The 24327-nt window shown below is 41.9% G+C and overlaps 1 protein-coding gene across 1 annotated transcript in view; it reads right to left on the reverse strand.

Moving 5' to 3' along the window:
- LOC110501283 (striated muscle preferentially expressed protein kinase) overlaps window positions 1–21650 on the reverse strand; it is a 94774-nt gene extending 73124 nt beyond the window's left edge. Inside the window, exons 1-9 of the mRNA XM_036959578.1 lie at window positions 21422–21650; window positions 20300–20388; window positions 19792–19891; window positions 17304–17470; window positions 14758–14846; window positions 6530–6705; window positions 1608–1868; window positions 1147–1305; window positions 567–756 (exon numbers count right to left, since the gene is read on the reverse strand). Of these exons, the coding sequence (XP_036815473.1) occupies window positions 567–756; window positions 1147–1305; window positions 1608–1868; window positions 6530–6705; window positions 14758–14846; window positions 17304–17470; window positions 19792–19891; window positions 20300–20388; window positions 21422–21650 (1460 nt within the window). The remainder of the gene's footprint in view (window positions 1–566; window positions 757–1146; window positions 1306–1607; window positions 1869–6529; window positions 6706–14757; window positions 14847–17303; window positions 17471–19791; window positions 19892–20299; window positions 20389–21421) is intronic.
- Window positions 21651–24327: the final 2677 nt, after the last annotated feature.

Raw genomic sequence — 24327 nt, forward strand, 5'->3', positions numbered from 1 at the left:
CGGATCATGAATAATGATGAATAATGATATTTGTGCCTCTGTAACTTTCTCACTCTTCATTATTCATGATTCATTCAGCATTTGTCATGATCATGGCAGCATCCAAATGAACATAAGAGTGTTTAGAAACATGTTTTATTCTCACTTTATTCTCACTCCAAAATGACACCTGACATAATTCACCATTCAGTTACTATTGGACAAGACATGACCCAAAACAAACTGCAAATGCACCAACCGTATTTGTAGAGTCACAACCTTGATGTAGTCACTACAGGCAATGATTATAAAACCAATACTAAAGTTTTGACTACTTTAACACACTATAGAACATTTACCCAAATACTTATTATTTCTTCAAATGGGAGACACAAAGTTAAAGTGATTTGATGTCTAAATGGTAAAACAGATATATATGAAAATACCCTAAAATAAAAGGTGGAATTCTGTACTGTCGCTGTCATATTTCAAATCCAAAATGCTGGAGTACAGAGCCAAAATTACAAATGTAGCTTCACTGTCCAAATACATATGGTGAGGAATGTAGGTGGTAAGTGTGTTCCTACATTTGAGATGACATAGCAGGTTTGGGCTCCTGGACATAGAGTTCAGCGGCACTCTCGGCATCGCCATGTGGATTGCAAGCGATGACTGTGTAGAAGCCCTCATCGTCGTTGGTGACATGAGAGATTATGAGGGAGTGACGTCCTCCCTCTTGTAAGATCTGCACATTGTCACTCTCTACCAGTGTATGGTCTGGGGAGAAAAGAGGACATACAGACATTGAGACATTGTCTGCACAGTGATTTTATTTGCGAAACCTTGAAATTGTGCATGCCACAAACAAATATAACTGTAGTAATTACTATGTAACATTGTGTACCTGCCAGATCTGGGTTCAAATACTATATAACATATTTGAATTACTTTTACATAGATCTGGAAGTAGTTAGTTGTTGAAATGTATTCGGAAATAAACTTGGAAAGTATTGGCATGTATTTTAAAATACTCAAATACACTCACATGCATTTAACCCATGTATTTGAAAATAGTGTTTGAAATAAGTAGTTGAAAATACTTTCAAATAGTAGGCTATTTTAGGAAATTATTTGGCTGGGTGAACGTGATGAAAATGGGTCTCCTACCAAAATGTCTCCAGCGGACTTTTGGAGGTGGTGTTCCGCTGACCCTGCAGTCAAAGCGGGCGTTACGTCCCTCAATCACCTCTAAGGCATCCAGCTTGCGGGTGAAAAGGGGCTTGATGGAAGGGATGACTTTGAGTTGGCCACTTAAAGTCAGTACCTCTAAAACAAAACAAGGCCTACTTAAAGAAACAAACTTGAAAATAAAGTTGAAAATTAAGTAAAACATTTACAGTACCGGTTTTATTAATTCAAAAGGTCATTCAACTCATTTCAAGAACTCCAGTTTGATTCTGGGAAGTTGATGACTTACATGTTATCATCTATATGATATGATACTGTATATGTATACAATAATATATATAAGCTAATTTATCTTTTGGTTAATCTATATGTTTGGTTATTCTAAACCACAGAAGTGAAGAGGACAAGCGAAGCAGATGACGGTGCAGTTAAGAGTTTACCTTTGGCCGAGGTCAGCTTGCACATATAGGTGCCACTGTTGTCCTCGTGCACTGAGTTGAGGAGCAGCATGCACCTTTTCCCGTCAAAATGCATTTTGCAGTTGAGCAGAGATGGCTGGATTAGTTTACCATCTGCAAGCCAATCGACGTCTGTGTCCAGTGGTCCAATTATGTGGCAATCTAACATAACCGTTTCACCTGCGTCCGCTGTGATGTCCATCACTGGACGGATAATTGTTAGGCCTGGCTCCACTGATGGCACTAGAGGATACACAGGACAAGAGAGAATATTTTGTCAAATCTGTGTCTCATTCGTTATCTGTTAATATATCACCTGCGTTTTCAAAGTTGTGCAATAATCATGGATTTGAATCTCATAAGCAGTGGTGTAAAGTACTTAAGTAAAAATACTTTAAAATACTACTTAAGTAGTTTTTTGGGGTATCTGTACTTTGCTATTTATATTTTTGACAACTTTTACTTTTGCTTCACTACATTCCCATATAAAATATTGTACTTTTAGCAGGACAAGAAAATTGTGAAATTCACACACTTATCAAGAGAATATGTGATCATACCTACTGCCTATGGTCTGGCGGACTCACTAAACACAAATTCATCTTTTGTAAATAATGTGTTGGAGTGTTGGAGTGGCTATCTGTATATTTTAGAAACAAGAAAATTATTGCTTAATATAAGGATTTTTAAATGATTTATACTTTTACTTCTACTTTTGATATTTAAGTATATTTTAGACCAAATACTTTAAAACTTTTATTCAAGTAGTATTTTACTGGCTGACTTTCACTTGAATAACTTTCTATTAATTAAAACCTCATAAGGATCTGACAATTTCTTTTCAAATTTTCGCCTAAAATGACATACCCAAATCTAACTGCCTGTAGCTCAGGACCTGAAGCAAGGATATGCATATTATTGATACCATTTGAAAGGAAACAATTTGAAGTTTGTGGAAATGTGAAATTCAAGTAGGAGAATATAACACATCATATCTGGTAAAATATGTTGAAATGGAAATGGAAGAGAAAAGCCATCATACAGGAAGGTATCTATACTGTAATGACCTGGCTAGATCATAAAGGACCAATTGTCCAGACAGAGGTTTGAGTTTACAAATTCACAGTTTATTAACCCAACTCCTCACAGGCTACTGCTTGGCCATAGTCCACGCCAAATATCAAATCAAATCCAAATCAAATAAAACGTTATTGGTCACATGCAGATGTTAATGTGTAGCGAAATGCTTGTGCTTCTTGTTTTGACAATGCAGTAATATCTAACAAGTAATCTAACAAATTCACAACAACTACATGATACACACAAATATAAAGGGATGAATAAGGATATTTACATATAAATATATGGATGGGCGATGGCTGTGCAGCATAGGTGAGATGCAGTAGATGGTATAGAATACAGTATATACTGGACATATGAGATGAGTAATATAATATGTAAACATTATTAAAGTGGCGTTATTTAAAGTGACTAGTGATACCTTTGTAAAGTCCATTTATTAAAGTGGCTATTGATTTGAGTGTGTATGTTGGCAGTAGCCTCTCTATGTTAGTGATGGCTATTTAACAGTCTGATGGCCTTGACGTAGAAGCTGTTTTTCAGTGTCTTGTTCCCAGCTTTGATGCACCTGTACTGACCTCGCCTTCTGGATGATAGCAGGGTGAACAGGTAGTGACTCGGGTGGTTGTTGTCCTTGATTATCTTTTTGGCCTTCCTGTGACATCGGGTGCTGTAGGTGTCCTGGAGGGCAGGTATTTTGCCCCTGGTGATGCGTTGTGCAGACAGCACTACCCTCTGGAGAGCCTTGCGGTTGAGGATGGTGCATTTGCCGTACCAGGCGGTGATACAACCCGACAGGATGCTCTCGATTGTGCATCTGTAAATATTTGTGAGTGTTTTAGGTGACAAGCCAAATTTCTTCAGCCTCCTGAGGTTGAAGAGACGTTGTTGTGCTTTCTTCAACACAATGTGTTTGTGGGCGGACCATTTCAGTTTGTCTTTGATATGTACGCCGGGGAACTTAAAACGTTCTACCTACTCCACTACTGTCCCGTAGATGTGGATGGGGAGGTGCTCTCTCTGCTGTTTCCTGAAGTTCACGATCATCTCCTTTGATTTGTTGACGTTGAGTGAGAGGTTATTTTCCTGACACCACACTCCGAGGGCCCTCACCTCCTCCCTGTAGTCCATCTCGTCATTGTTGGTAATCAAGCCTACCATTGTAGTGTCATCTGCAATCTTTATGATTGAGTTGGAGGCGTGCATGGCACGCAGTCATGGGTGAATAGGGAGTACAGGAGAGGGCTGAGAACGCACCCTTGTGGGGCCCCAGTGTTGAGGATCAACGGGGTGGAGATGTTGTTTCCTACCTTTACCACCTGGGGCGGCCCGTCAAAGTCCAGGACCCAGTTGCACAGGGCGGGGTCAGTGTCTTGAGCTTAATGACAAGTTTGGAGGGTATTATGGTGTTAAATGCTGAGCTGTAGTCAATGAAAAGCATTCTTACATAGGTATTCCTCTTGTCCTGATGGGATAGGGCAGTGTGTTGGCAATTGCATCGTCAGTGGACCTATTGGAGCGGTAAGCAAATTGGAGTGGGTCTAGGGTAACAGATTGGGTGGAGGTGATGTGATCCTCTCAAAGCACTTCATGATGACGGAAGTGAGTGCAACGGGATGATAGTCATTTAGTTCAGTTACTGTAGCTTTCTTGGGAACAGGAACAATGGTGGCCATCTTGAAGAATGTGGGGACAGCAGACTGGATAGGGATGGATTGAATATGTCCGTAAACACACCAGACAGGTTGTCTGCATATGCTCTGAGGACGCAGCTAGGGATGCCGTCTGAGCCGGAAGCCTTGCGAGGGTTAACAGGTGTAAATGTTTTACTCAAGTTAGCCACGGAGAAGGAGAGCCCACAGGCTTTGGTAGCGGGCAGTGTCAGTGGCACTGTATTGTCCTCAAAGTGAGCAAAGAAGTTGTTTAATTTGTCTGGGAGCAAGGCGTCGATGTCCGCGACGGGGCTGGGTTTCTTTTTGTAATCCGTGATTGACTGTAGACCCTGCCACATACAGTACGTCTCGTGTTTGAGTCGTTGATTTGCGACTCTACTTTGTCTCTATATTGACGCTTTGCTTGTTTGATTGCCTTGCGGAGGGAACAGCTGCTCTGTTTGTATTCGGTCATGTTTCCTGTCGCATTTCCATGACTAAAAGCGGTGGTTCGCGCTTTCAGTTTTGTGCGAATGCTGCCATCAATCCACGGTGTCTGGTTATGAAAGGTTTTAATATTCATAGTGGGTACAACATCGCCGATGCACTTGCTAATAAACTCGCTCACCAAGTCAGCGATATTGTTATTGTCTGAGGTTATTCGGAACATATCCCAGTCCAAGTGATTGAAGCAATCTTGAAGCGTGGAATCCGATTGGTCAAACCAGCGTTGGATGGACCTGAGCATGGGCATTTCCTGTTTTAGTTTCTGTCTATAGGCTGGGAGCAACAAAATGGAGTCATGGTCAGATTTGCAGAATGCAGGGCGGGGGAGGGCTTTGTTTGCCTCGCGGAAGTTAGAGGAGTAATGATGCAGAATTCTACCAGCTCGTGTCGCGCAATCTATATGCTGATAGATTTTAGAAAGTCTTGTTCTCAGGTTAGCTTTGTTAAAATTCCTAGCTACAATAAATGCAGCCTCAGGATATATGGTTTCCAGTTTACATAGAGTCCAGTAAAGTTCATTCAGGGCTGACGAGGTATCTGCTTGGGGGGATATGCGCGGCTGTGACTACAATCGAAGAGAATTCTCTTGGAAGATAATGCGTTTGGCATTTGATTGTAAGGAATACTCGGTCAGGTGAACAAAAGGACTTGAGTTCCTGTGTGTTGTTGTGATTACACCATGAGTCATTAATCATAAGGCACAGACCCCCGCCCATCTTCTTACCAGAGAGATGTTTGTTTCTGTCGGCACGATGCATTAAGAAATCGGGTGGCTGTACCAACTCTGACAACATGTCCCGAGTGAGCCATGTTTCCGTGAAAAAGAGAATGTTACAATCTCTGATGTCTCTCTGGAAGGCAACTCGGGGCCTATTTTCGTCCACCTTGTTATCTAGAGATTGGACATTGGCGATTAATATCCTCGGAAGCGGTGGATGGTGTGCTCGCCTTCTGAGTATGACCAGTAGGCCGTTCCGTCTGCCTCTCCTGCTGCGACTGCGTTGTTTTGGGTCTTCCTCCGAGATAAGAACTCATGTCCAGGGTGGAGTTCGAACAAAGGATCCGCTTCGGGAAAGACGTATTCCTGGTTTAGCTTCTTGGTTTTTGGATGTATCTAGCTATTTTAAGTGTTGAGATATCTCTTGTGACAAAGCTAAATCATAGTTATTAAGCTACTGAATATGGACACTTAGATTATGTGTATATGTTTAGTGGTACCTTTCCTGTGATTGTCATCATATCTGCACGGTCATGTTGTTTAGCTAGGCTAGTTTTTGTTGCTAACTCGCGATAGAGATACTGTTCTTTATTTGTATCCATTTGTGTGAATGTATATAGTGACTTTCTCATACTGTTCCTCCATTCTGTATCTATTACAGTTTTCAAACAAAATGTCTTCTACTAAAGATTCTTAACGGTACCAATGCCTTCTGATTATTTAATGGAAGAGTGTAAGCTATCTGCCAAGCTTTGTAGCGTAAACAATGTGCAGGTAGAACAACTGCTCTTATTACTATGCTTAGAGTCAGTGTTATGACACAGTATAGGTGTTATAAGGCATTATATGTACCTCACATAACAAATATGTTATCCAACGTTTTGTATTATTTGATTGGCATACAGCAAAGAGAGGGATTGGAAATAGACAGCCTTGCTGTACTGTACCTTTCACCTCCAGTTTGCATGCGCACTGCTCTGTTCCATACTCATTGATGATCTTGCAGGTGTACACTCCCGTGTCCGACTTCTGAGCAGAGTTGATGGTCATTTCAAAAGTGCCGTCCTTGGTCTCACGCACTGTGTGGTGCAAGTCTGTTTTTATCGTTTCCCTGTCCCTCAGCCTGAACAAAGAGAGAGTTCTATATTTAGAAATGTTTTGCATTGTTTAGAAATGCATTACAATGGATAGGGAACTACAGTATACTGGTTTTATAAAGACTACATTGTAAATATAGAAACCTAGCAACTATTGTCTTGCCAATGTGAACCATGCCATGCACAAAATCTTAATGGCAAGATACAATATACAAAAGTATGTGGACCCCCTTTCACATTAGTGGATTCGGCTATTTCAGCTACACCCATTACTGATAGGTGTATAAAATCGAGTACACGGTCATGCAATCTCCATAGAGAAACATTCGCAGTAGAATGGCCTTACTGAAGACCTCAGTGATTTTCAACGTGGCACCGTTGTAGGATGCCACTTTTCCAAGAAGTCAGTTAGTCAAATTTGTGCACTGCTAGATCTGCCCCAGTCAACTGTAAGTGCTGTTATTGTGAAGTGGAAACATCTGGGACAGGCCTGGGCAAGGGCCTTTGTTTTTCAAAGAAAAGGAAAGTAGACAATGAATGTAGGGTGTTCAAGCAAAAGTGGACAACTAAATATTTCTTTATTGAGGTATCAGGGAAAGCTGTGTGCTTGGTGTGCCAAGAGAGCATTGCTGTCTTGAAAGACTACAACTTGTCCCGACACTTCCATACATTAAGGGAACATTTTGACATTCGCCATATGGTTAGTGAGAAAGTCCATATTGCAAATGTACGGTCCCTTACTAGACGTCCAAAAACGTTTGTAAAATTCGCGGACGGCGTCGGGCCGTGCGGCAGGGCCAGATCTACCGGGAAGTCATCAAACGAACTCTCTCGGACATTCGGTTTCCGTTTTATAAAATAATCAAATTTTAGTCATTTTTCCGCTGTCCCGGTAAATCCCACAAGAGGGCATAAGCAATCATATTGCAAATGTACAAAACATCACGAATCACGACGTGGCCTTATCTCCAAAACGGAAAATATTTTGAAGCCGAAACTTGGTGAGCGTAGGTTTGGCATAATGGGCAGTTGGCCCCGAACAAGATGGCGTCTAGGCCTCAACGGTTTTTGAGTTATGGCCAAAATGAAAATAGAGCAATAATTTTTCCGCTTCACGTCAAAGTCAAGGAGCCTCCGGTGTCAATAAAAAAAGAACCAGCCATTTATCTATCGTCATTTAGGAGAAATCGTACAATGTCAAATTAGTGATGTTCAAAAATAGTTTTTTTTTTTTTTTAAACAGTTACAGATCCAGTTGCAGGGTGTTCATACGGATCTTTTTAAAGTGTGCTGCGGAGCTCTGCGAGATTTCTGTGATTTTCTGTGATTTTCTGAAATAACACATAACTCAGTTCTTAACGTAAAGACCTAAAACTCAGGATTCTGTAAAGGCATACCCCAATCGGGATATGTGTTTACTTATAGCTTCCTGTTCCAACCGGAAGTGCCATAATTGGTGTCACAGGGGCTGTTTCGAAGGGTTAAAATAGTCAGATCTTTCCAAAACTTCATATGTGTGATTAGGCAACCCCCATGAACTGTAAATCAGTCATTTTTCCCATAACATTTCAAAGAAAAACTTAATCACACTAAAACACAACTTGGAAGGAGGGACCCATTGGGGTGCGTAGAGACAGACAGTGCCTGCAATAGTTACCTTTGTTCGAGCTAAAAAAGAACCGTCAGACCTAGAGTTCTGAAACTTTAGAAACCTGTTCTAGACCTCAGGTCGATAGTGTGTGGTTAGTTACGTGGCTCTAGAAGGTTCTCGGACTGAGAAACAGCCTCGTACATTTGCAATGACTTCAATTAATTTTGACCATTACGAAAATGACGACATTTAGAAAAGTCTCAGGGACGCAAGACGGCCCATAGAGACGGACCCCAATGTTTCTGTCCAATAGCTCATTCAAGGACCCCGTAGCAAGGCATGGAAAAAAGTGGATATTCAGCACCAATTAGGGTTTTGCTCGGGCACCGAAGGACCTATCGAGCCGAAACTCGGGATTCGGGGTCGCCTCACATAGGCCTACACATAATGTCTGAACTGAACCCGCAGCTAGAATGTAACTATGTGTTTTACGTTTTTCTTATGTTTTAAACTGAAAGCGCTGTGAATTATGGGCCTGCTCTGACATATGTGATAGTTGGCTTCTAAATGAGTTGGAAAAAGTGGGTTTGGTGTCAATTGGTATCAGTTTGGTGTCAGAATGACATCTAATTGACTGATGGAAACTGACTTGCTAGTTGACTTTTGTACATTTGCAATATGTTTAAACGGAGAGGGACAATCACCAAAATGGCATTCTGAAATCAACACAAAAAATGGCATCACCATAGTCTCCAGACAGTGCTCAACGAGTTCAGCGAGTTCAACGAGACGCCCCGCTTGACCGTAGCTCGCTCTGAGTGCAGCAACCTTGAAAAACAGAAGGCCCAAAATGAAGCCTGGCCCTAAATGTCATTTGCTTTTGGGTGACAGTGAGAGAACCGTTAGGGTGAGAAGCACAATTCGACCTCAAGTACGTTCATGAGGTCCTCGGCTATCCTGTGTTCATCAGGTCAGTCAGGTCCTTCCGATCCGTGCAAGCCTAACCTTGACCGTGTTGCATTAACCCTTAACAGTTAAAAGAAGGTGTTTACATCAAACAGTTTGCATTGACTTCTCTCCCCACAGGAATACATTGACTGCTCCTCTAAAGTCAACCTGAAGACTATGTGGCTTATGAATGCCTTATGAACCTGTCTTCTATGATAGTCCATCAGACCACTATGAGGTCTACCTGTGTCAATTCTAAGCTTCCTGAAGCAACCGGAAGTGGTTAAAATCACCCTAAAAGTGTTTTGAAACACATAACCTGTCATTATGAAAATCCCTGCATTCAACCCTGTGTAGATCAGTCAATTCGTAACTTAAAGACTTAAAATTCAGGATTCTGTAAGAGGCTATCTCAATCAAGACATGTGTTTACTTATAGCTTCCTGTGCCAACCGGAAGTGCCTTTCATTGGGTCACACTGTCTGTTTTGAAGGGTTAAAAATGTCACATCTTTCCAAAACTTCATATGTGTGACTAGGTAACCCTCCTGAACTGTAAATCAGTAATTTCTCCCAACAGATGTCAAAGAAAAGCTCTCACACACACACAGCAAGGATGGAGTGACAAAGTGCAGTGCTTAAAGACACAGAGAGCAGTCAATGGCATTACCATAATCTCTAGGCCGTGCCGAGTTCAACGAGATATCCCGCTTGACCATAGCTCGCTCGGTCTAAGCGCGGCGACCATGAGAAAAGTAGGCCCAAAATGAAGCCTGCCCCCCAACGTCATTTGCTTTTGGGTGACAGTGAGAGAACCGTTGGGGTGAGAAGCACAATTCGACCTCAAGTACGTTCATGAGGTCCTCGGCCATCCTGTGTTCATCAGGTCAGTCAATTTTGCAATTCTGCATGATTTTTGAGCATGACAAATTCGTGATGGTAAATGCCCATTGAAACATATTGCAAATGCACGTGCACTTGCAATATGATTCTACAGTGAAAAAACATCACCAAATGGACATGATGAAATCAACACAACGAGTGATGGAAAGGAACAACTATCACTGCCCGGCCATCCCGAGTTCATCAGGCCAGTCAATTTTGCATTTCTAAAGGATTTTTGAGCATGTCAAATTTCTTATGGCATTTGGCCCCAAAAAAAAGTTACTTTTGACTTTGACTTTTGACTTTCTATGAAATCATATTGCAAATGGTGAAAACATATTTCTTATGCACAAGTAAAAAATAAAAAATAATTATGATAATAAAATATGACTAAAGTATGTTGATACAGTTCTTATACATGTTTAATTGACACAAAAATCGAAAGAATTTTGAAAAACGGTCCAGAAAGCACTTTTTTAAGGGTGTGTGAAGTTTTTTCAAAATTTCTGCTATATTTGACTTTTGACTTTTGACTTCCAATGAAATCATATTGCAAATGGACAAAACATATGCCTTATGCGCAAGTAAAACATTTTTTTAAAATTATGATAATAAAATTGGACAAAAGTATATTCATACAGTTCTTACACATGTGTAATTGCCAAAAAAAATCAAAAGAATTTTGAAAAACGGTCCAGAAAGCACTTTTTTAAGGGGTTGCTAGGTTTTTGAAATGGATGTTGGATGTTGACTTGTGTTGCATTTGCAATATGAAAAACCATGGTGGAGCGCGCTTGCCACCTGTTGGATTTTCAAAGTGTTACACCTGGCATTTGCCATATGGCATTTGCAATCAACTTTGAACGAAACGACGCCGAATTGAGTGGTATTGGACACCGTGTATATGGTTTGTCCAGTGCCAATGACTTCCCATTCATTTTTGTCCATTTCAGGGGGGTATTCCCTTACAGACAAAGCATGCACAGAAATATAGGAATATGTCTTCAGAGCAGAGGGCTTTCTCAGTTGCAAAAGCACAAAGGACTTTTAACAAAACTGCATTCAACAAATGACGGAATTGAGAGAGTACGTACTGAGAGAGTATGTACTGTCCCACAAAATTGCTAAACATAGTATGCCATTTACTGAGGGCGAATTCCTTAAAGAATGTTTAATTGACTCTATAGCAATACTTTCCCCTGACAAGAAAGAGCTGTTTTAAAATGTTTCCCTGTCAAGGCGAACAGTGACAAAGCGTGTTGGGGACAACGCAGAGAATATGGAACAACAGTTGAAAGACAAGGTAAAGGATTTCACCTATTTCTCCTTGGCCCTGGATGAGAGCAGTGATGCACGTGACACGACGCAGTTGTTGATATTCTTACGATGCATAACCCCAGACTTTGAAATTACAGAGGAGCTTGCTTCATTGCAGTCGATGAAGAGCACAACCACAGGGAAAGATTGTGACCACTGATGGGTGCCCAAACTTGACTGGAAAAAAACGTTGGTCTTTTGAAAAGAATACAAGATCAAGTAGCTGAGCTGAACCCAGATCAGAAAATTATTTTCCTGCATTATATTATTCATCAGGTGCTCTGTAAATGTGTTCTGAAAATGAGCCATGTTGTGGATACAGTCATTTAGTGGTGAACTTCATAAGAGAAAAATCTTTAAACCACAGGCAGTTTATCTCACTGTTGGAACAGACAGAGTCGGGTTATGCAGATCTCCCCTACAACAAAACGTGAGATGGCTGAGTTTGGGGAAGGTGCTTAAAAGAGGGGTTGGGTTAAATGCGGAAGACACTTTCAGTTGAATACATTCCGTTGGACAACTGACTTCTGTAGGTATCCCCGTTTCCTTAAAAGGGTGTAGAACCTGAAGTTGGAGATTGCAAATGAATGGAAAATATGTGGATTTCAATGGTGAGTTTTCTCGTTGTTTTGAGGATTTCAAAGTGTTAGAAAATGACATGCTGTTAAATCCTCTCCTTTTACTTTCAATGTGGATAACACTCCCACTGACCTGTAACTTGAGTTTATCAATCTTCAGTCTGATGCAGTGATTGGAGAACTATTCAAAACAATGTCACTGACAAGGTTCTATGCATCTCTCGATGAACAAAACTTTCCAAAGACTAGGAGTCATGCTCAGAAGATGTTTGTACTATTTGGGTCAAACGGTAATATTAAACATTAAAGAACATACAAGTGTCTTATATCATTTACAAGCTTAACTTCTTGTTAATCCAACTGCGTTGTCAGATGTTTGTACTGTTTGGGTCAAACTATGTATGTGAACAGACATTTTCAGTGATGAAATATAACAAGTCAAGGTCATACTGACTCTAACGTCAGCAATCCTACGCATAGCAACATCAGAAACTATACCTGACTTCACTGCTCTAGTCAATGGCCATCAGAGACTTCACTCCTCACACTGATTGAGTAGTATTTCTTTGTGCTAGGTGTTCCGTAGTGGGTTCACATCCAGTGAAATTGCAGGGCGCCAAATTCAAATGACAAAATCATAATATTAAACATTAATGAACATACAAGTGTCTTATATAATTTAAAAGCTTAACTTCTTGTTACTCCAACTGCATTGTCAGATTCCAAGAAAGCATACCATGTGATTACCTGAGGACAGCGCCCCACATCAAAATAACAAATAGCGATGAAATAAATCACTTACCTTTGAAGATCTTCCTCTGTTTGCAATCCCAAGGGTCCCAGCACAATGAATGTTACACAATGAATGTTTGTTTTGTTTGATAAAGTCCTTCTTTATACTTCTTTATGCCCAAAAAAGTATGTTTAGTTGGCACATTCATTTCAGTAATCCACAACTTCAACATGCATACAAAGGAATCCAAATAGCTACTGGTAAACTTTGTCCAAACAAGTCAAACAATGTTTCTATATAATCCTCAAGTACCCTAATATGTAAATAAACAATAATATTTCAGACGGAAAGAACAGTGTTCAATAGGAAAGGAAAATAACGAAGAGTGTGCTCTCATTCACGCGGACAAAAGCCTACCATTCCTGATTAGCTCACTTTGGAAAAACTACAATTACTTGGTCGTTTTTCAAGAAACAAGCCTGAAACCCTGTATAACGACTGTTGACATCTAGTGGAAGCCATAGTAACTGCAATCTGTGAGCTATTTTTTATATATAGAGCCATAGACTTCCATTGGAAAGGCCTGTGACCTCACAACAAAAATCTGAATGGATTTCAAAGTGTTTTCTATCATATTCTACCAATTATATGCATATCCTAGCTTCTGGGCCTGAGTAACGGGCAGTTTATTTTGGGCACGTCAGTCAGGCAGATATTCAGGATACTGCCCCCTAGCCAAATGTAATGTTGAGCTCTCTCTCTTTCTTGTGTTTTTGTGCATACCGGTTAATAAGCGTTCTGTCCGTTGTGCTGAATGCACAATTAACTTTTCCCTCCGTGTAGTTCATTGCATGTAATAAATTAAGTAAAATGTAGTAATGAAAATACTAACCAATAGGAGAACATGGATGTGGTTTATATGTTAAAGTTAAATAAGTGAATTACACTAGATATATATGTCAACACAGTCATACACATGATGTATAATCCTGTCATATGATGGGGCCCTCTAGAAAATAATTCCCCAGGCCTGGTCTAAGAGCAACAACGGCTCTGCCTCGAAGTGGTAGGCCACACAAGCTCACAGAACGGGACCACTGAGGGCTGAAGGGCGCAGCACGTAAAAATTGTCTGTCCTCGATTGCAACACTCACTACCGAGTTTCAAACTGCCTCTGGAAGCAACGTCAGCACAAGAACTGTTCGTCGGGGGCTTCATGAAATGGGTTTCCATGGCCGAGCAGCCGCACACAAGCCAAAGATCACCATGCACAATACCAAGCGTTTGCTAGAGAGCTGTAAAGCTCGACGCCATTGGACTTTGGTGCAGTGAAAATGGCTCTCTGGAGTGATGAATCACGCTTCAACATCTGGCAGTCCGACGGACGAATCTGGGTTTGGCAGATGACGGGAGAACGCAACCTGCCCCGATGCATAGTGAAAAGGTTGGTGGAGGAAGAATAATGGTCCGGGGCATGGTTCGGGCTAGGCTCCTTAGTTCCAGTGAAGGGAAATCTTACCCCTATACAATGACATTCTAGACAATTCTGTGCTTCCAACTTGGGGCCAAAGTTTGGGGATGGCCTTTTACTGTTTCAGCACAAAGGGAGGTCCATAGAGAAATGTTTTTTTGAGATTGGTTGGGAAGAACTTGACTGGCCTGCACAGAGCCCTCACCTCAACCCCATAGAACACCTTTGGGATGAATGGTAACGCCAACTGCGAGCCAAGCCTAATCCCCCAACATCAGTGCCTGACCTCGCTGAATGGAAGCAAGTCCGGGCAGCAATGTTCCTTCATCTAGTGGAAAACCTTCCCAGAAGAGTGGAGGCTGTTGTTACAGCAAAGGGGGGACCAACTCTATATCATTGCCCAGGATTTTGGAATGAGATGTTTGACGAGCAGGTGATGTAGTGTATGCATGACAAAACAAATTCTGTATTGTATCAATAACTCAGCAGGCTTTTTCAGTTAAGATTAAATACACAGAGCATTGAATTGATGATTTAATGGCGTAAGGAAACCTACCAATAAAGCATGGGTTTGGGCTGTCCATTTAGTCGGACAGACATGGTCACTTCTTGCCCCTCAATGACCGCTTGATCATTCATAGTTACCTGTTAAAACAGAGGATGAGCCATTTTGAAATGGGAGTTGACAGCACATAGACTAATTTCCATGCTGTCACTTTTGAAATGCAAACTACACTATATGGAACATCGGTAACACTTTACATGACACACAGTGTCATAATACATTATGATGTCATATGATTGTATATATAATAATTACATATATAATGTCATATGAGTGTCAAAACCCACATTTCTTCCAATTATTAAACTTTATGAAACTGTCATGAAGCATTATGACCATCCTGCAGGACTTTACTTGGATTAAGAAAATACACATTATGACACTGTCAAGAAGCTTTATGACCATCATAATAATACAAGCCCAATAGGCCTATCACGTACTTTCCCTTATATCAATCATCAGTTAAAACAAGGATGTATTGTCTTGCTCCTGAAATCTACTCCTGCATTCATCCCAGTCATCAGCAACATAGCATTGGGGTAGGTGCATGTCTGACATCAATGTGTGTGCAATTACAATGATAATTTAAAATGGTAAATTAAAAAAAGATATATATAACATGACATCTTGGCTATGGTGTAATGGAATGTTTTGACATGTGTGGTAGGTGATGTGGGATTTGACACTCTTATGTAGATGCCATAACCAGCCATAAAATAATGCAATATAAACTCAACAAAAAATAAAACTTCCTCTCACTGTCAACTGCGTGTATTTTCAGCAAACTTAAACATGTGTAAATATTTGTACGAACATAACAAGATTCAATAACTGAGACATAAAATGAACAAGTTCCACAGACATGTGACAAATAGAAATTGAATAATGTGTCCCTGAACAAAGGGGGGATAAAAATCAAAAGTAACCGGCAGTATCCGGTGTGGTCACCAGCTGCATTAAAAACTACAGTGCATCTCCTCCTCATGGACTGCACCAAATTTGCAAGTTCGTGCTGTGACCCTCTTCCACGAAGGCACCTGCAAGTTCCTGGACGTTTCTGGGTGGAATTTCCCAAGTCCTCACCCTCCGATCCAACAGGTCCCAGACGTGCTAAATGGGATTGAGATCCGGGCTCTTCGCTGGCCATGGCAGAACACTGACATTCCTGTCTTGCAGGAAATCACGCACAGAACGAGCAGTATAGTTAGTGGCATTGTCATGCTGGAGGGTCATGTCAGGATGAGCCTGCAGGAAGGGTACCACATTAGGGAGCAGGATGTCTTCCCTGTGATGCACAGCGTTGAGATTGCCTGCAATAACGGCAAGCTCAGTCCGATGATGCTATGACACACCGCCCCAGACCATGACAGACACTCCACCTCCAAATCGATCCAGCTTCAGAGTACAGGCCTCGCAAATCTGGCCATCACTCCTGGTGAGACAAAACCGCGGCTCATCAGTGAGGAGCACTTTTTGACAGTCCTGTCTGGTCCAGTGATGGTAGGTTTGTGCCCATAGGCGACGTTGTTGCCGGTGATGTCTGGTGAGGACCTGCCTTACAACAGGACTACAAGCCCTCAGTCCAGCCTCTCTCAGCCTATTGCGGACAGTCTGATCACTGATGGAGGGATTGTGCGTTCCTGGTAAAACTCGGGAAGTTGTTGTTGCCATCCTATACCTGTCCCGCAGGTGTGATGTTTGGATGTACCGATCCTGTGCAGGTGTTGTTACACATGGTCAGCCACTGCGAGGATGACCGGCTGTCAGTCCTGCCTCCCTGTAGCTCTGTCTTAGGCATCTCACAGTACGGACATTGCAATTTCTTGCCCTGGCCAGATCTGCAGTCCTCATTTGTCCTTGCAGCATGCCTGAGGCACGTTCAAGCAGATGAGCAGTGACCCTGGGCATCTTTCTTTTGGTGTATTTCAGAGTCAGTAGAAAGGCCTCTTTAGTGTCCTACGTTTTCATAACTGTGACCTTAATTGCCTACCGTCTGTAAGCTGTTAATGTCTTAACAACCGTTCCACAGGTGAATGTTCATTAATTGTTTATAGGAAATGGGAAACAGTGTTTAAACCCTTTACAATGAAGATCTGTGAAGTTTTTTGGATGTTTGTGAATTATCTTTGAAAGACAGGATTCTGAAAAAGATATGTTTCTTTTTTTGTCTAAATATATGTCATGACAGTTATGATCATATTATAACAGGTTAACAAGTTATGTCAGCTGTTAAGACATGGTTATGACCGTGTCATAACCTGTTATGACGCTGGGTGTCAAGTAAAGCGTTACTGGAACATCCACTGCATGAATCACCATACAATATGTGCTTTGAAATTAAGTTGAATTAAATCAATTTATAGATTTTACAGTGTATTGCAAATTGTCAATAAAAAGTTTTGTGAAAGATCTATTTGCCAAATCCCAAACTGATTCCTTGCCCCTATGCTTAACTTTACCACAACAGTATAATGTAAAGTGAAGTATAGCCAAGTGATACACGAGAGATCCTTTTGGGATCAGTGTTACAGTCTCACCTGGAATGCAGGGGGCTCCTTGAATCGTGTGTCGACTATCTTCCTTGTCTCAGGCCCTCCAAAATCCATGCCTTCCTCCAGTGGGCTGAGGTACTCTTCATCAGATGTGATAGGGCTGCTGATGTCCCTAAGAACACCCAGGTTCTCCTGCGGCTCCTGCATGGGCTCTGTTGAATATACATTATAATAAGATGAAGAATAAAATAGAAAATTTACTTTATTCCATGTTGTGATCGCAGTATCCAAAGGTGAACAAGGCTTTAATTGTTTTATGTCATTAAAACCTCAAAAGCTAGGGGGCACTATTTTCATTTTTGGAAAAATAACGTTCCCAAAGTAAACAGGCTATTCCTCAGGACCAGATGCTAGAATATGCATATAATTGACAGCTTAGGATAGAAAACACTCTTAAGTTTCCAAAACTGTAAAAATATTGTCTGTGAGTATAACAGAACTGATATTGCAGGCGAAAGCCTGAGAAAAATCCAATCAGGAAGTGACTCTTATTTTGAAACCTCTGCGTTCCTATGCATCCCTTTTGACCATTGAAAGGGATATGAACCAGATCCCATTTTCTATGGCTTCCCTAATGTGTCTACAGTCACTAGACATGGTTTCAGGCTTTCATTTTGAAAAATGTGCGCCGAACGACAACATTGCGTCAGTGGTCAGGTGGGGGCTCTCAGAGTGATTTGTGCGTAATAGACAAAGGCGGCCAATTTTCCTCTCGCTCCTACTGAGAAGCCAATTCTACCGGTTGATATATTATCGAATAGATATTTGAAAAACACCTTGAGGTTTGATTATAAAAAACGTTTGCCATGTTTCTGTCGATATTATGGATCTAATTTGTATTTTTTTCGGCGTTGTCGTGACCGCAACTTCCGGTGGATTTCTCAACAAAACTTGAACAAGAAAAAGGTATTTCTGCTATAAAAAGGTATTTCGGCTATAAGGTATTTCGGCTATAAAAATAATCTTTATGGAACAAAATGAACATTTGCTGTCTAACTGGGAGTCTCGTGAGTGAAAACATCTGAAGCTCATCAAAGGTAAACGATTTAATTTGATTGCTTTTCTGATTTTCGTGACCAAGCTTCCTGCTGCTAGCTGGACATAATGCTATGCTAGGCTATCGATAAACTTACACAAATGCTTGTCATGATTTGGCTGTAAAGCATAATTTCAAAAACTGAGATGACAGGGTGATTATCAAAAGGCTAAGCTGTGTTTCACTACATTTCACTTGTGATTTCATGAATATGAATATTTTCTAGTAAGATTTTTTGTCCGTTGCATTATGCTAATTAGTGTAGTTGATGACAATTCTCCCGGATCCGGGAGGGGTAGTTTTAAGAAGTTAATAAATACAGAATCCATTTAAAAAAAAATCTATATATGTGACTCATTTCAGGAAACTAGGTGTAACTAGGTGCATTTGAATGTAAACTTTTCATTTTAATAAAAATTAGTTTTTTTTGGCAGAAATGCCTTCTGGAACATGTGGACTTTCATGTGCCTTAATAACGAACTTGTATGCTATCTGTTAATGGGATAAAAAAAAATCAATTATGAGCCTAGTTGGTTTAGCCACGGAAAAAGTCAGAAACCTTACACCTAGCCATGATTGGCTGAGATAATGGGTTGGCTGGACATGCCGAGAGATGTGTTCGGATTGGTCTGCCATGTAGCACGCTTCTGTCTATAACGTGAGCTGGTCGGTATGTGTAGGTAATATTTTCTAACATAGCATTTTTAAAGATATCACTTACGAGAACTCCAAAAGTGTTGCTCTCCACTTTCTGGAGGACTGAGTTTTGAAATCAGTGGAATGCCCAGTGGAAATATGAGTATGATAGCTAAGGAAATTCTGCTGTTTTATTGCAAATATGCAGAGGGAGTTGAAAAGAAAACACACAGAAGGCTATTGTACAAAACACCTGTCTTTGGATTATATCTTCAAACTAAGGGCAACCATGGCATCTGTGACAGAGGGAAAAGCGTCCATCCATGTAACTGATAAGATAGCCTAGCTAGCTACATTTTTAGATATTACACATTTGTAATTTTGTCAGAAAGTCATTTACATTTCAAGTTTAAGCTTACTGTTAGCTATCTGGCTAACGTTAGCTGGCTGGCTCACTAGCTAATGTTTCGTGTGTGATCTGTGTAGTAATTTTATTCATATCTCAGAGTAAATTGCATTGCTAGTTATACCCTAATGTTAGCTAGCTGGCTAACATTGAACCTGGTTTGTTAGCTACCTGCAGATTCATGCAGGGTAGTAACGTTATGAGTTGGGATCATGGTTCATTGTTTAACTAGCTAGATACATGTCAAAACAAAAGACTTCACTATGCAAGTTACCATTTCAATAGAATGTTCATGATGTCACTCTGACAACTGTTGATAAACAAACCTGGGTAAATTCGATATTGCTATCTACTCTGATTTCAGAGCACTCTCTTATTTTTTAAAGAAATGGTACCAGTGTGCCTAGGCACCAGAACTGGCTGGTACCCCAGTACGCACTGGAAGGGTAAGAGGTTGGTGCAGGAGTGGCAGAGCCGGTCCTCCCCTGGCCGGTCCTGACAATAAGACCGCAGAAACCTACCCACATCCTGGTTCACTCTTTCCACCTGCCCATTACTCTCGGGGTGAAAACCCGAGGTAAGGGTGATCGAGACCCACAGACGTTCTATGAACGCCCTCCAGACCCTCGAAGTGAACTGGGGACCCCGATCAGACCCGTAGTGCCGGAAGACAAATGTAAACATGGCCTCCGTAGTCTGTAGGGCAGTAGGGAGACCGGGCAGAGGGAGAAGGCAGAACTTGAAAAAATGGTCCACAGCGACCAGGATAGTGGTGTTACCCTGTGAGGGAGGAAGATCGTTGAGAAAATCAACCGAATGATGCGACCAAGGCCGTTGTGGAACGGGTAAGGGTTGTAGCTTACTTCTGGGCAGGTGCCTAGGAGCCTTACACTGGGCACATACCGAGCAGGAGGAAACATAAACCTTCACGTCCTTTGCCAAGGTGGGCCACCAGTACTTCCCACTCAGACAGCACACCGTCCGACCGATGCCTGGATGACCAGAGGAAGGTGACATGTGGGCCCAATAGATCAACCGGTCACAGAAAGTAGACGGAATGCCCAGCGGGACACCGGAGGGGAGAGGGCTCTGCACTTAACGCCCGCTCAATGTCCGCATCCAGCTCCCATACTACCGGCGCCACCAGGCAGAAGGCCGGGAGTATGGGGGTGGGATCCATGGGCCGCATCTCTGTGTCATACAGCCGGGACAGTGCGTCTGCCTTAACATTCTGGGAACCTGGTCTGAAAGAAAGGGTGAAAACAAAACGGGTAAACAACATGGCCCACCTTGCCTGACGAGGATTCAGTCTCCTCACTGCCCGGATGTACTCCAGGTTGCGGTGGTCAGTCCAGATGAGAAAAGGGTGTTGAGCCCCTTCAAGCCAATGTCTCCACTCCTTCAAGGCCTTGACCACAGCCAACAGCTCCCGGTCCCCCACATCATAGTTTTGCTTCGCCGGGCTGAGCTTCTTCGAGAAAAAGGCACAGGGGTGGAGCTTCAGTGGCGTACCCGAGCACTGACAGAGCTTGGTTCCTATCCCAGCCTTGGACGCGTCCACCGTGAACGCCAAAGAGGGATCCGGATGCTCCAGCACGGGAGCGAGGTAAACAGAGCCCTTAGGTGACCAAAAGCCCTGTCCACGGACCACTGCAAATGCACCGGGCCCCGCTTCAGCAGTGAGGTAATGAAAGCCGCTACCTGACCAATGCCCCGGAAAAACTTCCGGTAGTAATTGCCAAACCCTAAAAACGCTGCACCTCCTTTACCGTGGTGGGAGTCGGCCAAATTACGCACGGCTGAAATGTTGGCACTCTCCATCCTCACCCCTGAGGTGGAAATGCGGTATCCTAGGAAGGATACGGAATGCTGGAAGTACAGGCATTTCTCAGCCTTGACAGTCGACCAAGCACCTCGAAGTGGTCCAGCGCTGCATCGCCTTCTACCCACATGGCGCTAGCCCACTCCAGATACAGGTCCAGCTGCAGTAGGAACCCCTGGTAGCGTGCTGCCGTCCCATCAAACTCCCTGGGAAGGGCGAGACAAATCCCACTGGGACCGGGTGCAGGGGAGGCGTGTAGTGGAGACCCCTGTTGTGCTCGTGGGGGCGCTGGAGGGACTCCCTGTCTCTCCCAGCATCCATAGTCTGGACGATGCGGTCCATGACAGTGCCGAGATGGTGGAGCATCGTTGCGTGCTCCTGGACGCGCTCCTCTACCCCCACAACAGGGGCACCTGCTCCTGCTGACTCCATTGATCGGTGTGGAATTCTGTAACAGGGTGGGTGACTGGTTGCTGGGAAGTCAGGCGCAGGAGAGCAGAGATGGGTGATAACAGGAAAACTTTAATATACACCCTGGCCCAAAGGCACAGGCGAGGCAGCACAAAGCACAACCATGGTAACATGAACCGGATTAAACAAAACAAACAAACCTAGTTTAGAAACAAACTTAGCGCAAGCCAGCCTGTAGCGTAACACCCTACACAAAGAACAATTTAATCTGATGAGGGAATGTGAACCAGGTGTGCGGGAAAACAAGACAAAACAAATGGAATATGAAAGGTGGAGCGGCGATGGCTAGAAGATCGGTTACGTCGACCTCCGAACGCCGCCCGAACAAGGAAAGGGACCGACTTCGGCGGAAGTGTTGACAATATTAGGCACATTCAACAAGTTGCTCTCTCTCTATCTCTCTCTGATAATAAATGTTGGTTCTTAGATATGAAATGTTGGTAACTGTAAACATGGACAATTGACTATTTTAGAAATGTAAGGGCCAAAAGTTATATTCAACTGCAGTTAATATTTCAAGAGTGCAACTTACATACATGTGCATGCACAATGCCTTCAGAAAGTATTCATACCCCTTGACTTACTCCACATTTGTGACCAGATTCAGAAAACTATGCGTATGGCGCAAGTCACGACTTCACAGCAGAGCCGTTTGAAAGTAAAAAATATTTTTTTTAGCTAAATGTTTTTGGGCAGAAATGTCTTCTCTAGCATGTGAACTTGCATGTGCCTTAATAACAAACTTGTATGCCATCTGTAAATACAAATAAAATTGTTAAATTACGAGCCTTGTTGGTTAAGCCACAGAAAAATTAAGCAATCTTCTCACTAGCCATGATTGGCTGATATAATAGGTGGTCTGGACATGCAGAGAGTTCGGATTAGTCTGCCATATTGAAACTTTCTGTCTATTTGAGCTTGTCAGTCTGTGTTGGTAATCCTGTCGACCGTGGCTTAAAAAAATGTATTGTGTAGTGGAGCTGCATTAGTGTTGCTCTCCACTTTCTGGACGATCAAGTTTTGAAATCAGTGAAATTAGAGTATGATAGCAAAAGAGATGGAGAAAACACCTGTCTCCAGATGACATCTTCAAACTAAAGGCAACCGTGGTATGGCACTCCTGACAGGGAAATGCGTCCATCCTGTATGATGATTTGTACAGGTAAGATAATCTAGCATTCACTAGCTACATTTTCAAATATTACACATCTCTAATTTTGATAGAAAGTGGTTTCATTTCAAGCTAAAGTATACTGTTAACTAGCTAGCTAACATTAGCTGGCTGGCTCCCTAGCTGATGTTATTATTTGTTTCCCAGATCCGTTTTCTTTTCTAGTTAGAGCCTAATGTTAGGCATTGTTGTCACTTTGTTAATCGTTGGCTAACATTGAACCTGGTTGGATAGCTCCCATTCATTGTTTAACTAGCTAGCTAGCTATATGTCTTAAGCTACAGTGTACTGTTAGCTAGCTAGCTAACGTTAGCTGTCTGGCTCCCTAGCAGACGTTATTATTCATTTCCCAGAGCTGTTTGCTTTTATAGTTAGAGCCTAATGTTAGGCATTGTTGGCACTTTGTTCATTGTTGGCACTTTGTTCATTGTTGGCACTTTATTCATTGTTGGCACTTTGTTCATTGTTATTTAACTAGCTAATGTTAGCTGGCTGGCTCATTAGCTAGCTGTTAAGATATTTTATCAAGGTTCTACCCAGAAACTTAACCATTAGGATTAGAGGCTATGTAGCATGGACAAAGGGTAATCAAAAATGATAACCATTGTGGAAGAAGGAATGTATGTGTGTACCGAAAGTAAGCAAAGAGAATCTTTAACCTATGTTTGAACCGATCCAGCTATAACTCTGTGGAGATAAAATAAGACAGCGAGAGCCCCTCCAGGTTTTCCGTATCTGTGGGGGACTGGAACTGTCAGCTAAGTGGTAATAAACTGTGGGGAGACTTCAGGAGATAATCCAGATATAGTGTGTAAAGTATGTGCGTTAGTGGGTTGGAATGGACTTTTGAAGCAGCTTTGTCCTTGTCGGAGAGGGGGAGGGACATTTAAGACGCTATGATGTTATTTGTGATATATAAACTAATGTACATTAGTTTTTAAGTAGAGCTCTCGGGAATAAACGCTATTGGTTGATTTTGAGACTGTTCTTTTTCTATTTTATGCAAATAAGAACCTTACAAATTCTTAGAAACGGACAAAGTGTTTTGCTTTGTTATAATTTAATTGGTTAATGAACATTATAGGAATTAAATTCCTCTAACGCTAGCGTTACGCAACGTGTGTACAACACCTGTTCAATATGATCGGTGTCAATAAACGTCTGCAAAAAAGCGCAATGAAATTGTTGCCAGCAGAGCTGGTTAGGCTGTTTTCATGTTATCAAGAGGTAAACACATCATCGGCCAGAGCATCAAGTTTGCTCTATGAGAGTGAAACGAGATGGTGGGGCTAAAGCTTAAGAGGGTGTGAACGATGCTAAATGGGTGTATACAAAGAAGAGCTCTTCACTAGATACGAAAACATTCAAATGTGATTTTCTCAAAAGTGTGTTTACAAGTTGATTAACTTTCAAAGCAGAATTACTTTCCCATTGTTCTTCAAATGCAATGTATGATATATAATTGTG

This window comes from Oncorhynchus mykiss, chromosome 22 (assembly GCF_013265735.2).
Source record: "Oncorhynchus mykiss isolate Arlee chromosome 22, USDA_OmykA_1.1, whole genome shotgun sequence".
Classification (NCBI taxonomy): domain Eukaryota; kingdom Metazoa; phylum Chordata; class Actinopteri; order Salmoniformes; family Salmonidae; genus Oncorhynchus; species Oncorhynchus mykiss.